Source organism: Trachurus trachurus (assembly GCF_905171665.1).
Source record: "Trachurus trachurus genome assembly, chromosome: 8".
In the NCBI taxonomy this organism is placed as follows: Eukaryota; Metazoa; Chordata; class Actinopteri; order Carangiformes; family Carangidae; genus Trachurus; species Trachurus trachurus.
This window is the reverse complement of record NC_139905.1, coordinates 23,954,333-23,968,430: the sequence shown is the minus strand read 5'-3', so window position 1 is coordinate 23,968,430 and position 14,098 is coordinate 23,954,333. Positions and strand designations below refer to the sequence as shown.

The window sequence follows — 14,098 nt, the reverse complement described above, 5'->3', positions numbered from 1 at the left end:
TTGGGTGGGACACTCAGGACGTTGAGTAGTAAAGGACCGAGGCGTGGTGTTTGAAATTCAGACTGTTGATCATGAATGGATAAACACTGTCACCCCTCCTCACTAGTCAGATGGGTTGTGTATTTAGTTTGGCCTCTGCAAATTTTGATAGTGTTGTCATGGAAATGAGTATGTTCATAGGGCGCAACCTGAATCTGAAAGCGTTGCCATGGCAGAAGCGTCATTTAGTTAGTCACTTAAGAGTTGTCTATGTTTAGCATATGATTTTTTTTTTGTTCTCCATGGCAACCGTGTTGAAATACACACCGTTGCGCTTAAATCTAATCAAAGCAGAAGTGCCATGGTTTCATTCCTGAGATGAAAGATCCCAGATGACAGTGTTTGTGTGTCTGTGTGTGAGACCCGATGAAGCCAGCAGAATGTGGCCACACGAGAGGCCCTGCTATAAACTCCAGCAGCTCTGCTGCTGTTTGAGGTCACTGTATTTGCAGGTAAATTATTTCTGAAGCCTGTTATTATGCTGCCGGCTAATACCTAAGGCTGAGGCAGGCTGACATGATACTGACCAGGTACGTTTGACTCAGACCTCTGTTGGCGTATCAGCATATTTTTATACTCACCAGAAGCAAACAAGCGACCTCAGTCTCCCAGTCCGAACCCACAGTATTTTTGTCCATCTCTATCTACGTACTTGTTTATATCTGACTTTCCTGCCTGGTTTTTATTAGCTTGCTTGCCTTCAGCCATGCACGCTCATATGCTGGTATTTATTCATATTATTCTGCTTCCTCATCTTCTAAACATTTTTGGGAGGTTCTTACTCATTCATAATGTGTCCTAGAAACATCTTTCAAACTTCAAAATTTTCAGCTCATTGAGGCTTCCTGTGGGATCTTTTTAATATTCTTCCTTTAAAGAGGGGGCAAACTCATTCTTACATTCACCTAGAAACTTCACTCAAATCTATCAATCAATTCTCTATTCATACCTACACTGCTGTATATTTAAGCAATACATCGGAATGAAGAATGAATGCCCGCAGCTGTGGTTTAATGAGCGTATACCACGGCCTGTCGTGATGTATTGCTTAAATGTATTTGAGGTGTTTTCAACACTTACACTTTAACTGCTTTCACCTATTACATGTCAGTAGAAACTCACATTAATTTTTACTCATTAACCAACAGGCCAGCTACTTTTACATCTGACACTTCACCTGACATTTTAACCACTCTCCGGCTTGACGCTTCAACTGCTTACATTTCACGTTCAGATCTTCCACTTCAACTGAAATTTCAAATCACTTTAACCCCTGTCACATAAACTGAAATGTACATTTTCATGTTTTACTCTTCAACGGACAATTAAACTGCTTTTAGTGGTTAGATGTTAATTGACACTGCTTCCACAGCTGCTTTCATCTCCGACTCCTCAAATAACATGACTGCTTTCAGCACTTACTCTTTAAATGACAGTTAACCTTCTTTCATTTCTTTAACTGAGTTTTCATCCATTTTCAGTCATGCACTTCTGTTTTAATGACGATTTTCACCTTCTCTCTGTTATTTTATTCCTACTGCCAATTACGCTTACAGCTGTTTCAGTATCTCAGCAGACCTTTTTAAAAACCTGTAAAATCACTGCTTAACACCATAAATGGATAATTATTGTTGGTCTCTACTCACCAGTTGTCCCCCAACAGTTTTAAAATCGAGCCACATCATAAATCTATAACTCTGGGTCAGATCTATTTGAGTTTGCGTGCTTTTACCATAGTGTGCTGCGAGTTGGGTTTGCAATTTTGTGAATCTATTCCCCGCTTTGAATGTGTTTACAACATATGAAAAAGGATGGTTATTTTAGGATGACATGAGAATCTGTTCTCTAAACACAACGGTAATGTCCAATCAGTCTTCCTCTTTGTCATACAGTTAGAGGAACATTTTGGATTATTAGATCATGTGCATCTGGTATTGGGACTCGTCTGCACCATCAATTAGCTCTACAACAAACACAAACATGCAATTATGTGATGTGACATTGGCAGGTTAAGTTAACAGAGTCTCCCTTAGTTTAATATGGTGTCTAATCTGTATGAAAGCAGATCACTGTGACTCATTGGAACCGCTAAGACCACATTAATCACCAGCAATGAAACAATGATAGGGAGTAGTGAGTTAATGAACTGACAGCAGTGTGAAATGTTTCCAATAACCCCCCCTGCCAAATTCCTCTCTCACTACCTTCAGGTCTGCCATCTTCCTCTCTCCCTCATTCTCACTCAAGCTATGACTTGCGCTCATTGGCCCCCACCTCTTTTTCCCTCGCAACCAACAACATTCCTTCATCCTGAAACCTCTTCCTCTGTAACAAAAGCGGGAAAACACAGAGGGTGGGTGATCGGGAGGAAACACCACACTGGCGGTGGTGAGTGCGTGTTTGTTCATGTGCCCAGGTTTTACAGTTTGTTTATATATTCGACAGCGACGACGTGATTGAGATTAGGCCCGGCTGCAGTCTGTCGCCATGGTAGCATGCGTAAAAATCACTGTCAATAATGTCCAGTGTTGTGGGAGTTCCCACCTCAAACACCACCAGTGAGTCATCCACCGCTCTCCTATAGAGAAGCACCACCATCAGCTTAGTGACAAAGACATGAGACACCAAACACATGAGGAAAATCTAACGCCTGCCCACAAAAAGAAGTTGTTGAAATCGTGGCTGGTTTGAGCCTTTGCATGTGTGTAAAGCAGACAGAGAGAAACAGAGGGTGGGACTGGGGGGGGGGTGGGGGCAGAGAAGAAAAAGAGGCAGAGATGTGAGCAAGTGAGAGGCTTGTCTGGGGTGTGGACTCAAGAGGAAGGCGGAGTAAAAGTGGGCAGAAGGGTAGATTCTAGTGTTTGTGCATTTAGACTCTGAGTCTGAAATTAGTGTCATTGAGAGCAGGAGGAATTAAACTCGTGGAGACAGACAGCCACTAAACAGTAAGTCCAAGATTCTTCCTCTGCTTTTTCACTAATTCTTACTTCTCTTCTGCTGCTTAACACTGTGCTATTGGAACAGGAGCTGCCCTGCACTTTGGCTTCACTATCTAAGTTTTCCTGTCTATAAAAACAACATTTTAAAAAATGTCGAGGAACACTGGAAAAACAGGTGTTTTTTATATGTGTCCTATGAACACCTCGACCTTCACAGGTAACTTTGCTACTGAATTCAAGTAACTTCTTCATTACTGGGGGGGTGAGGCTGCTTTCCAGATGTGTTCAGGCAGCTGTTAGCTTAGTGAAGTGACAGGTCTGGATGTTAAACTGCTAAAGGGCATGGGACTAATGTTTTTTTTTCTCTGAGATGTCTGCCACTACCACTCTAAAGTCTGAAATCGTCAGCCACATGTATTCTATTTCGTATAACGGAAAATATGCCACATCTAGGCCAGACCTAAAAAGCCCAGCAGGAACAGCTGACACATCTTGAGTTTTCAGGAGAGATTTTTCTCTTTTTCTTTTTGGAAAAACATTTGATCAAAGCTTTCAACAAGTGTGTTTTAAATTAAAGCACCCAACTGCTGAGCATTCACTTGTTATTTTTTCCATCCAGCAGTTGTTCATTAAAGTTCATCTGTCACAAGACAACTTATCTGTATTTGTGTTTGCAGCACTTAAGGCAGAAATTATACAGAGCAAATATTTACTAGCTTTATTTTTCCCTTCACTGTAACGGTCTGAGGCCGATGAAAGGTGGGAAACACGTCTTGCAGACGTCAGTGTCAGGTGTGATCACATGTGTATCGGTGTGAGCGTGGTCTCGTGTGAAAGAGAGGGAACTAGCAAGCGTGTGTGTGTGTGTGTGGGCCCCAGCCCTTGACCACTCCTTCACCATGGAGAGAACCGGCACATACCAGATGTGCCTCTTCCGCTATTCACACCCAGGGCAGCCTCCACACTGGATGCAGCCACACATAGTTCACGTGTAAATAAGAATTTATACCAATAACATCCCTGATCTTACTGAGATTAGGCTCAGTGTGTGTGAGTGTGGGGTGTTGTAATTCAGAACAAGGGGGATTGGGCGTGGGTCAACAGGTAGTCTCTACAGTTATTTTAAGGAGTGGCAGATTTCATGGAAGCACCAGACAAGCCTGAACCTATCTGCCTGCTATGAACTTCCCTCCTGAGGGTTTTCTCCCTCTCAATACCAACAATGCAATTTTTCAATACAGGGATGAACTGATTCACTCCACTGATACGCCACAACAAATACACAGCAACACGTATATAGACGTATACAATTTATCTCACAGTCTATTTTCAGGCCTTTCACTGGGAGTTCGCTCGCTGTAACTCAAAGTAATTAGAAGTTGTGAGGCCACACCCTGACTGGGTGCCAGGTTTGAGCCCTGCTTTGAGTGTGTTTATGAAGCTTTGTGTGTGCGTATATGTGTGTGTGTGTGTGTGTGTGTGTGTGTGTGTGTGTGTGTGTGTGTGTGTGTGTGTGTATGCTTGGGGCTGTCATTAATGGCTCCCTGTCCGCAACCAGGAAGAGAGCCTTTGTTGTAGACCATATTTTATTGTTACTTACTCTTTTTTTTTTCTTTTAAGGGTGTGTGTGCATGTGTGTTTTTTTCCTTTAGGCTTGAATTGAATTAGCCTTCCGGTTATATTCATATTGCATAATAATAAAGGTGGAGTGGTGTAACGAGTTTGACTTTGCACCTCCCTTTCCCCAGCACAGTCATCATGCTGATCCTTCTCGCTGGCATCTTTGTCCTGCACATCCTCTGCATCATCCTCCTTCTGGTGGCTACTATTGACAATGTAAGTAACATTGTACAAGTTTTATCTGCACATTCCTGAACAATGCATCATTCCGCTACACACACATATACACATATACACAACCCTTACAGCCTCTAGGCACACTTGCCGTGCGCGTCCTAATCCCCAACTTCCTCCCTCCGTTCGAGTGTTAAAAAGACAGTGGTGAGGAGTTATGTGCAGCGCTAACATGCTGACAGAGAGCAAAGAGTGGAGATTGATGAGTGATCAGCTGCTCACCTCTCCGTCGTCACTCGAGGCCTTCATTCCTTCTCCGTCAATGGTCCACTGTTCTTCTCGGGGCCACATATCTGACATTCCTCTACGACAGACGGGGGCCGGCCACTGTGTAGTCACCTGCCGTCGCATCTGTAGGTGTGAGAGTGTAGACGGCAGACAAGGTGTCAGTCACACACAGTGTTTCCGGCACATGCAAAGATGAGACATTCTTGCGGCGTTGTTGTGATTTTTTGCTCACCAGACTGAAAACTGTGGCTCTGAAGATGAGCATTCCTCTGTTTGATTATCGTCCCTTTGCAGGTTCATGACAGGACACAGAGTTAACACACACTGCTTGGCTCTCCTGTTGTTGTTTTTTTGACTCCTCTAGGGTGTAAGATGCCTATTGTAAACTATGCAAGCACTGTATGAGAGCTGTAACACGATTTGAAATGTAAAATTGTGCACTTGTCCCTTCTCAGGCCTGGTGGATGACTGACACTATCAGCACTGACATATGGGCCCGGTGGATACTCCAAAATGGAAAATGGAACTACACCGATCTTCCCACAGGCTCACACTACCCACAAGGTAAGACTTGTCCTGCAGAGACGTACTGTAGTGTGAGAACATGTTTCCATGTGTGCAGCACCTGAACTGTTTGTTTCATTGGTCTTCAGCCACACTGCATCGTGTGAATGTAGATTTCCCAATGCATCTTTGATTCTTGGGTGGCTGAAATACCTGCCTGCCATTATTTACGATCACAAATAAAAACATGCAAAGATAGCCTACGATAAGGAGTGTTTCATTTGTAGTGTAATGCTCAAAAACGCTTAAAGCTAATGCTTCACCGGGGTCATGTGGGTGTGGTTTGATATCAGGTTTAAACAGGAAACAAAACAACTCACCAACTGTCATCAGATCCCCAATTCAAATGTTGCCAAGTCCTGTGCATGGAAATATGTGACATCATCTTTTTTTTTGCTCGTCTTGTTGGGTAGGATCCTTTCATTCACAGTGGGAGGTTTTCATCAGATGAGTCTCTATTGTGTCATCGGTTTTTTGATCCAATCAGGAGGACTAATGTTTTATGAGCTGAATAAATACCCTCAAGTGATATGAAAAGGTTTTTTTTGTAGTAGAGTTGTAGAGTTTGGTATTATTGTGGCTTCCTCTATTTATGTCTTTATGTTCATGAGCTGTTTCCAGTGATGGGTAGAGTTTTGATTTTGCTGTAATTCCAACTTTTGATCCCCGAAACATACTAAAGGAAATGTGTTTGTCTTTATATGGATTCATACTAAGGATGTTTTAAAATCCTAAAACGTTTGGGTTGTTTTATATAATTATTCCTGAGATTCCTGCCACTGTTTTAACTGTTGCTTTTAGTGTTTCCTAGAAGTAACAAGACACACACCCATACATTGCATCTCTGATCATGTTGCTCTCTCTCTCTGGCTCCCCCTGCAGATTACCTCCAGGCAGTGCAGGCCAGCTCTGTGCTCGCTTGCATATTCTGCATCCTGGGCATCTTTGTGTTTTTGGCTCAGCTCTTCACCCTTGAGAAAGGCAAAAGGTTCACCATCTCCGGCATCTTCCAGTTCCTTGCCTGTGAGTATTTGTCTGAGTGTTTCCTTCCCTGATAGAGTCATCTTTACCTCTCTGTATGTCTTCTTATTCATCTCACTAACGATCACTTCTCTGTCCTTCCTCCCTGATGTCCTTGTTTCCTTCTCTGCAGGCCTGTGCATCATGATCGCAGCCTCCATCTACACAGACCGCTTCCACATCGATGAGAGCACCGGTTGGTATGGTCACTCCTTCATCCTGGCGTGGATCGCCTTTGCTCTCACATTCATCTCCTCCATCATTTACTTCGTGCTACGCAAGAAGACAGCCGCATGAGAAGGACACTAGAGAGTGCTCCAACCTGCCCAACATCTTTGGCTGGATCGTTTCTTTCAGCTAAAATCTGGGTTTAGTTACATTGAGTTAGTGTTTTTATTGGTCTGTTTTGGACACCAGGTTTGAGCTGCTAATGTTTATTCAGCTACAGTTACAGCAGACCTCTTGATCCTCTCAAATGCATACTACTCCGTTCCACCCAGTTGTATTTGAGTCTATTTTCTTGAAGGCATCAAATGATTAAGAATATTTTTGCAGTAATCTATATAAAAAAATATATATATAAATACGATCTGATAGATTAAGATCCAACCATGTTTGTCTTGCAACAAAAGCAGGTTGATGAGTGAAATCTGTAAAATCTGTATGTTTTTTTTGTTTGTTTTTGTCTACATCTGTACATTTATATATGTGCTGGATAAAAAGGGGAGTATAAAGGAGTATGATTTTAGTATATATATATATAGTTTTTTCAATATTATATTATTAGTATAGTTCTCTGCTCTGTTCTGACTTGATGCAATGTGCCACTAATTAAACAGAGTGCAACTACAACGTGATGCCAGCTATTAAAGACAGATTGTAGATTTGTGAGTAATCTGACAATAAGACTACACAGTGATATGTGTTAAATCAATGGTGTAGTACTGTTTGTTTTCCAATTATTTGTGGTGAGGAAACCATCAGACCAGTTTTAGTTTTCAAGTAAAATGTCAAGTCATAGTCAGAACATTATAGCTGTCACCCTGCCAAGAACCATCATAGCAATAATGAAGTGATATTAAGTGGAACTTTCTTCTGATCCATCAAAATTATGACCTTGTGAAAACTGTATCTGTTACACTAATGTATGAAACTTTTACATAAATCTAATATCATGTCTGGCTGTAAATGCAGCCTTATACCACTAATGCACCAACCTGTATACTCTCAATCAGTTCTGTTTCTACATGATGTGACTCTTCAAGTGTGAGATATGCTGTGTAAATATTTTCTCTTCCCCATAACGCTCCATATGTCACTGCTGATTTATTTTTGCTACCGTTACTTGGCAATGGCAATGACGATGATTTTTAATACATTAAAACTTGATTTTAAACCAGTTGCTGAAGCTGTTATTTGTTTCTTTTCCATAAGAAAAAATGTTGAGTTGAGGCTTCAAAGTGTATCTCTGCCTCATGTTCACTTTACAAAACTGTGGTGGACTCCTCTGAATCTACATTTATCTTCTTTATTAGAACGGAGTGATTATGATCAAAGCCAATTATCTGGATTCATTGAATCACTGGATTGCACTGTAAATTCAGAGCACATGACAAGACCATGACAAACATTGAACTGCAATGCCAAGACGGGCGTAGGTCCTCTGAGAGGCTCCAGCCTGCATTAGTAGTTCATCATAGTGGGCTGTAGTCCTCCTCTCGTCCATAACGGTCCACTTGGTGCCTCGGCAGGGTCATGTGGGCCGAGCCAGACGGGGTGGGAGAGGGGAGGGACAGGCGGTGGAACGGAGACGCGGGTGCAGGATGGCAGGGGGGAGGAGGGAAGGAGTCCGAGTGGGCGAGAGGAAGGGAGTGGGAGTGCGTGAGTCTCGGAGCGGTGGAGGGCGGTAATGTGGCAGACGGGGGCTCGTAGTAGGGGGACAGGTGGGAGATCCGGGGAGGGGACGGAGGACAGGCCAGGTTCATGGCTGGGTTGGGAGGGGTGTAGTAAGGAGCCGGTGGCAGGAGCCCCGCAAAGTTAAAGCTGCAGGCATTAAGAGCAGAGGCACGCCTCGGTCCCACCATCAGGACCTTCTTGGTGTAGTTGTTGAGTGTGGAGACCCCGGCTGACATGCAGACAGTGAAGGCAAACCAGGCCACACTGAAGACAGGGACAGAGACAGAGACAGGGACAGGGACAGGGACAGGGACAGGGTGTTGGTGTTTTTGAGGTTACATGAATTTTTTATATATACACATAAAAGATTTGGATTCCTGTTCCTACAGACGTGTCAATCAGAATAAATTGTTGTGTTTTTTTTCAGCTGATTAAAGGACTCAAATACACAGTGCCATTAAAGAAGTCTTTCATATCCAGAATCGATATATCCATATATTCTGGTCCAGGTCTGATGGAGAGAAGGTAAACTGAGGATCTGTGTGTGTGCGTTGATCCTTGTCACTCATCCCAGTTTCAATCAGACCCCATTTGTGTGTGAGATTTGAGTCTATAGTGTGTAAAATGAACTCACTAGAAGGCCCAGGAGTAGCCGTAGCTATGAGGTTTGAAATCCTCGGGTCCCATTGAGACAGTGGTCTGAAACACCTGCATGAACATCATGTGACCCACCATCCCAAGCAGACCTGAGGAGAGAGAGAGGGAAAAAAATTTGTGTAATGTAATACAGGTCGTCCTATGAATCTGTCACTCTGATTCACTTATCAAGGGGAAAAAAAACATTGCTCTACCTCCCAGGACTGTGAAGACAGCAGCAAAAGAATTGAGCAGCTGGCCCCAGCGCTGCGTAGAGGGGCAGCAGGCCCTGATGCACAGCTGCACAGACAGCAGCATGCAGCTGATTAACAGCAGGCCTATGTACATGATCTCCAGTGACAGAGACAGCCACATCATTGCTGTGGAGGAAGGACAAGGATAGTCTAAGACATGGATTTTAAACCAATTGGTCAACTGAGAGCAAGGTGCCCAGAGAGATGAAGTGATGAAAAGTGATGAATCCATTTACCTTTCTCAGATCCTGGAGTCAAAGTGTGAAAGCCTCGACACTTCTCCTCTAGAAATAAAAGAAGCAAACGTCAATACTGATAATAAACCAGCCTTATACTAACAGAAAGGTTATTTGCACTGGAGAGCTTTTAGCAGAGCCTGCAGCTGTTTGAGTGAGTTCACTGTATTCAGCATCTTTTCTATGTATCGCATAGAGGTTATATCATACATTTAAATTAACACTGCAATCAAATTACTGTGTGACCAACCAGATTTAGGTAACAGTCTGCACTAAGTGTTTACACTGCCTTAAGTAAACCGATGGGAGATTATAAGGAGGATTTGTTCCATATAAATCTGGAAGGGAGGGGTCAGCAGGAAAAACCTTATTTGAACCAAAGGACTTTGTCATTGTGCTTCATTTTTCATTCTGGTAATGCTTTCATTTTCACTTATTCTTTTCCATTTGATAGCATTTTGTTTTCACCCCTGAAATGAGTTTTTCCCCCCCACCACCACCTCTGCTAGCAATGGCATTAAAAAACACGCACAGCAAATAACCAGTCTCTGCTGTCAGTTAAGCTTCTTTGTGGCTTGTTTACGAACGTGCTTACATGACAGCTGCAATAATCACAGCAACCTATTTGGCTCCAAATTACGGTGGCCGTAAAAGAGAGCAGATGCAGACAGACAAAATACGAGCAAATGAGCAGAGAGAAAGCACATTCACCAACACGCAAAGACAGCCATTCAAATGCTTTGAATGACTGGGCTATGGCAAAAGTAAAGCTACTATATAAAAATCATCAATATAATGTGACTGGCTATTAGAGCTAAACTCTCACATTGCTGCATTTTAAATTGATAAAGCATACAGATTTCTTTTTATACATCAAGCAATTTAGCTTTTACAAAGCAACATTAACATTCATTGTGAGCCATGCATAAGTCCAGTACTGACCGGCTCAGTTCAGCTTCGTTAGTGTCCGACACCTCCTTAAGGAAATATCTGGTCCTTTAGCAGCTTAATATTGCACTAGATTCACATTCAGTAGGATGTTAGCTTGTTGCTAATGTTGCCTGTGCTGTTTGGTGTTGAACAGGTGGTGTTTCATGGGTTTTAACCTTTTTTTTAAGGCTTTTTCCTTTAAACGTTCTACTAAAACTGACTATAGAGCACTGACAGTAAACCCAAAGTCAAGTTGCAAGGCAGAAATGAGCTCAAAGTCATTAAAAAGCTGAGGGTGATAAATGTCAGTTTAGGCTCATTTTTAATGTAAGCCTATTGATTATTGCCTCTTTGAAGAAAAGCATTTTTGCAAACTATTAGAGCAATATTTATGTTAGATATTCAACTTTAATAATAAAATAACAGTTACACTTACACACCTTTAAAAACTACACATTATTAAGAATTAGTTCCAGAATAATTAAACACTTGGCTACATTATCATTTATAAAGAATTACCGTGCTGTATCAGTTCATCCTAAAGGGGAAATTTGCAGCTGTTAAAGCAAATTCACCTCCATAATGAAATTTCTTTTCACTGCTGCCAACAATCAGATACCAAACCACTAATTACATAATGCTGACTGGTCCATATAATTGACAACAGAAGTCAGTGGCAACTTTTGGCTGAACTTCAGTATCACTTAAACTCAGTTGCAAATCAGCTGCAAATGAGACGATGAACACCAGGCTGATGTTTGTGAATCCTATTAACCTTTCTTTCTCTCTCTGGGTTTCTAATCCATAATTGAGTCATGCTGTAGAAGTCTAAATCTCAGCGAGCAGAACACACACAAGTGATAATCCTCTTTGTGGCTGAGCGTGCACGCACACACGCGCGCGCACACATAACACATTCAAATTCACATCTACACACACTAAATTAACACACCTGAGACCTCAATTCACACTATCACCTTGGATTTCCTTTCCTGCTGTGACCTATTTCATTGTCTATTGCACTAGTGCGACACTTGCAATACAATTTGTTTCACCCTGTTGCTGTGTGGATCCTCATCTTACCTTGAATATATCCTCCACCTCATTCACACACAACCTGATAAGCACATATGACCAGAGGCACACATTAAATCCCTTACAATGATACTGATTGTATGCCGTGACCATGACCATGTGTATTGCTGAGTAGGCTACAGTCGCTTCTGTTTAGATTTCTTTGTACAAATCCAGTTTCTCTCATTTATTAATTTCCTCTATCTGCTTAATCCTTTTCAGGGTCACTGCTGACATGCGTGGGCTTTCACTCATTTTAACGCTTTTTAAAGAGACTATAAGCAACTTTGTCCTCTGACAGTCCTTAGTGATCAAAGAGGACTTTTATGTTGAACTGAAAGGACCGGGGAGTTTATTCTCTCTCACATTTACCTTTTTAGACAGATCTCAACAGTCCAAAATCAATAAAATGTTCTTAATGGTTCAAATCTCTTACACTTCTACCTATTTTCTTCCCCTCTCACCCCATGCATCAGTGTAGATGTTTTCCTCACAGATGAAGAACAGGCCTATGTGAAAGGTGGGGAAGACAAAGCGGTCGTCGCCCGTCTCCCAGGAGAACTGCATGCTGGAGGAGTTGGAGACGCCGGGGACAGGGATGCAGTTGCTGTGCTTGGTGGGCGTACAGAGCGGCTTGGGCACCTTCTGTTGACCCACGCACCAGTAGGAAGACATGATGGCAGTACCGCCCAGCAAGAGAGAAACAACCGTCTGGATGAAGGAGAGGCGAGGGGAACGGATCTGCTGCAGGAACGCCATGGCGCAGGGGCTTAAGGAGGGCTTGGACTGGTGGTGGAGGACAATTAGCGAGGGAGGGAAAGAAACAGAGAGATGGTCAAATGTGCAAAAACATGTCAGCAGTGGATGTTACAATAAAAGTCTGACACGTGAATGAGTAGCTCAAGTTTTTCATTGTTAGACTACTTGACTTCAGGTACACTTCCACTCTTGCATGTCACTAAGACTATCAGCAGCATGTTATTAGTCTCCAAGGAGAAGCAGCTCTGCCCAATTGCCTGAGATGATTAGTGAGATGTTTGAAAGAGGAAAGAGCGGGGGAGCAAGCAGTTTTACATGACTAATCACATCTACACAATAAAAGAGAGTGTGACAGAAAATCAGCACACTACTGGTAATTGGTGGGAAGACAGACGTTGAATCAGAGGAAAATAGGTGAAAATTGCCGTCACGGTGGAACCCCTGCAGGAGACAGACGCTCAAAACCAAAACCTCTGAGCACTTGATGTCAAGCAGTGAATCAAATATTAAATTTGAATGAAGGGGTTAGGTGGGGGTGGGGGGTGGGGTGGGGGGAAAGCACTCACCTCCTCCAGACTCTCTTCCGTCTTACTTTGTCCTGCGTTCTTTCATCAGGTAAGTGAGGGAGGTGAAAGAAACATCCAGCACCGCTCCTCTGCTCGTCTGCGCTCCCTTTCACTCCTCATCAAATGCTCAGAGTGATGGAGGATTTTGGCCGTCACAGTGACCTCTGCCAGAAGAGTGACTGTCAGTCTTTATGATCCCAGCCCAGTGGTCAGACACAACTGTGAGCACGTCTCTCCCTCACACACACACACAAACACACACACACAGTCTCGCTCCTCTTTAATCCATCAGTATAAATCCAAAACAGACAACTCTGTTCCATCTGTTTTCATTTTGATTCCTAGACTTATTTTGATCTATTTCATTTATCTCCCCTCCTCTTATCTGCCCCCTCTTCCAATGCTTTCTGCCTGTAAAAACATCCAGCACTCAGTTTTGATGTGTAAATCGACGTGACCTTGAAAGGTTGAATCAATATGGCAGAAACACACTATTACTTGGGCAATATTGCTTCGCAGCACCATACATGTCCAACATTTTCCAGTGACAATTATTTGTCTCTGAGAGGTGGTGAGGGTTAGGGTGTATAATTTAATAACTGCAGTCAACTGCATCACTTGACCACAAAGGTTTTATGCTGTTGTTAGAAAATAATAATGTGTTAAGCCACTGGTTCCCAGTGTTTTCTGTGTGTAGCCCTACAATCTCTAACAGATTAACTGAACTGCGCCTTCATCAATACCACCCATCACTGTATAACAGTATTGCTACAGTAAAGTTTTCATACAACGGTGCTATCAGTTTTTAACTTGGTTTGCTCAAGTTTGTCAGATGAATGGATCAACTATTTCAGCTGTTACATTTAACCATTTTGAGGGGCCATTGGTACATTTTCTCTGCTGCTGAATGTGGGCGGGGAGTGGGGAATTGTCACTTGACAAGAGTTTCAGCCGTCATTGTCTTTATAATAACAAGGGTTATCATACGCTCTCTGAGCTTCCACACTGTTGGCTTTAGTGAGTCGCTATCAGAAAGTGAGAAGGCATGCCGCCGGGACTCGCTGGTTAGCACCTTAACATCCATAGAAGAAAAACTAAACAAG

The 14,098-nt window shown here is 42.7% G+C and overlaps 2 protein-coding genes across 2 annotated transcripts; one reads left to right on the top strand and one right to left on the bottom strand.

The window, feature by feature from the left end:
- Positions 1-2,845: 2,845 nt before the first annotated feature.
- Positions 2,846-7,998, top strand: LOC310989395 (epithelial membrane protein 1). The gene is made up of 5 exons (XM_083976432.1): positions 2,846-2,984; positions 4,727-4,814; positions 5,516-5,624; positions 6,507-6,647; positions 6,778-7,998. Exons 2-5 carry the CDS (start codon positions 4,737-4,739, stop codon positions 6,939-6,941), a joined length of 492 nt encoding a protein of 163 aa, XP_083832558.1. The 5' UTR covers positions 2,846-2,984; positions 4,727-4,736; the 3' UTR covers positions 6,942-7,998.
- A 340-nt stretch (positions 7,999-8,338) lies between these two features.
- gsg1 (germ cell associated 1) lies at positions 8,339-12,429 on the bottom strand (the record flags this gene model as incomplete). The annotated part of the gene is made up of 5 exons (XM_083977724.1): positions 8,339-8,804; positions 9,175-9,286; positions 9,392-9,556; positions 9,667-9,714; positions 12,135-12,429. The coding sequence occupies 5 exons, from the start codon at positions 12,427-12,429 to the stop codon at positions 8,339-8,341; spliced, it is 1,086 nt and encodes a 361-aa protein (XP_083833850.1).
- Between the last annotated feature and the right edge of the window lie 1,669 nt (positions 12,430-14,098).

What these genes read in the sequence shown, in the direction of transcription:
- LOC310989395 (XM_083976432.1), top strand. Translation starts at nt 4,737, where the DNA reads ATGCTGATCCTTCTCGCTGGCATCTTTGTCCTGCACATCCTCTGCATC. An exon ending in AGGCTCACACTACCCACAAG is followed by an intron (nt 5,625 to 6,506) that starts GTAAGACTTGTC and finishes CTCCCCCTGCAG; the next exon opens with ATTACCTCCAGGCAGTGCAG. An exon ending in CATCTTCCAGTTCCTTGCCT is followed by an intron (nt 6,648 to 6,777) that starts GTGAGTATTTGT and finishes CCTTCTCTGCAG; the next exon opens with GCCTGTGCATCATGATCGCA.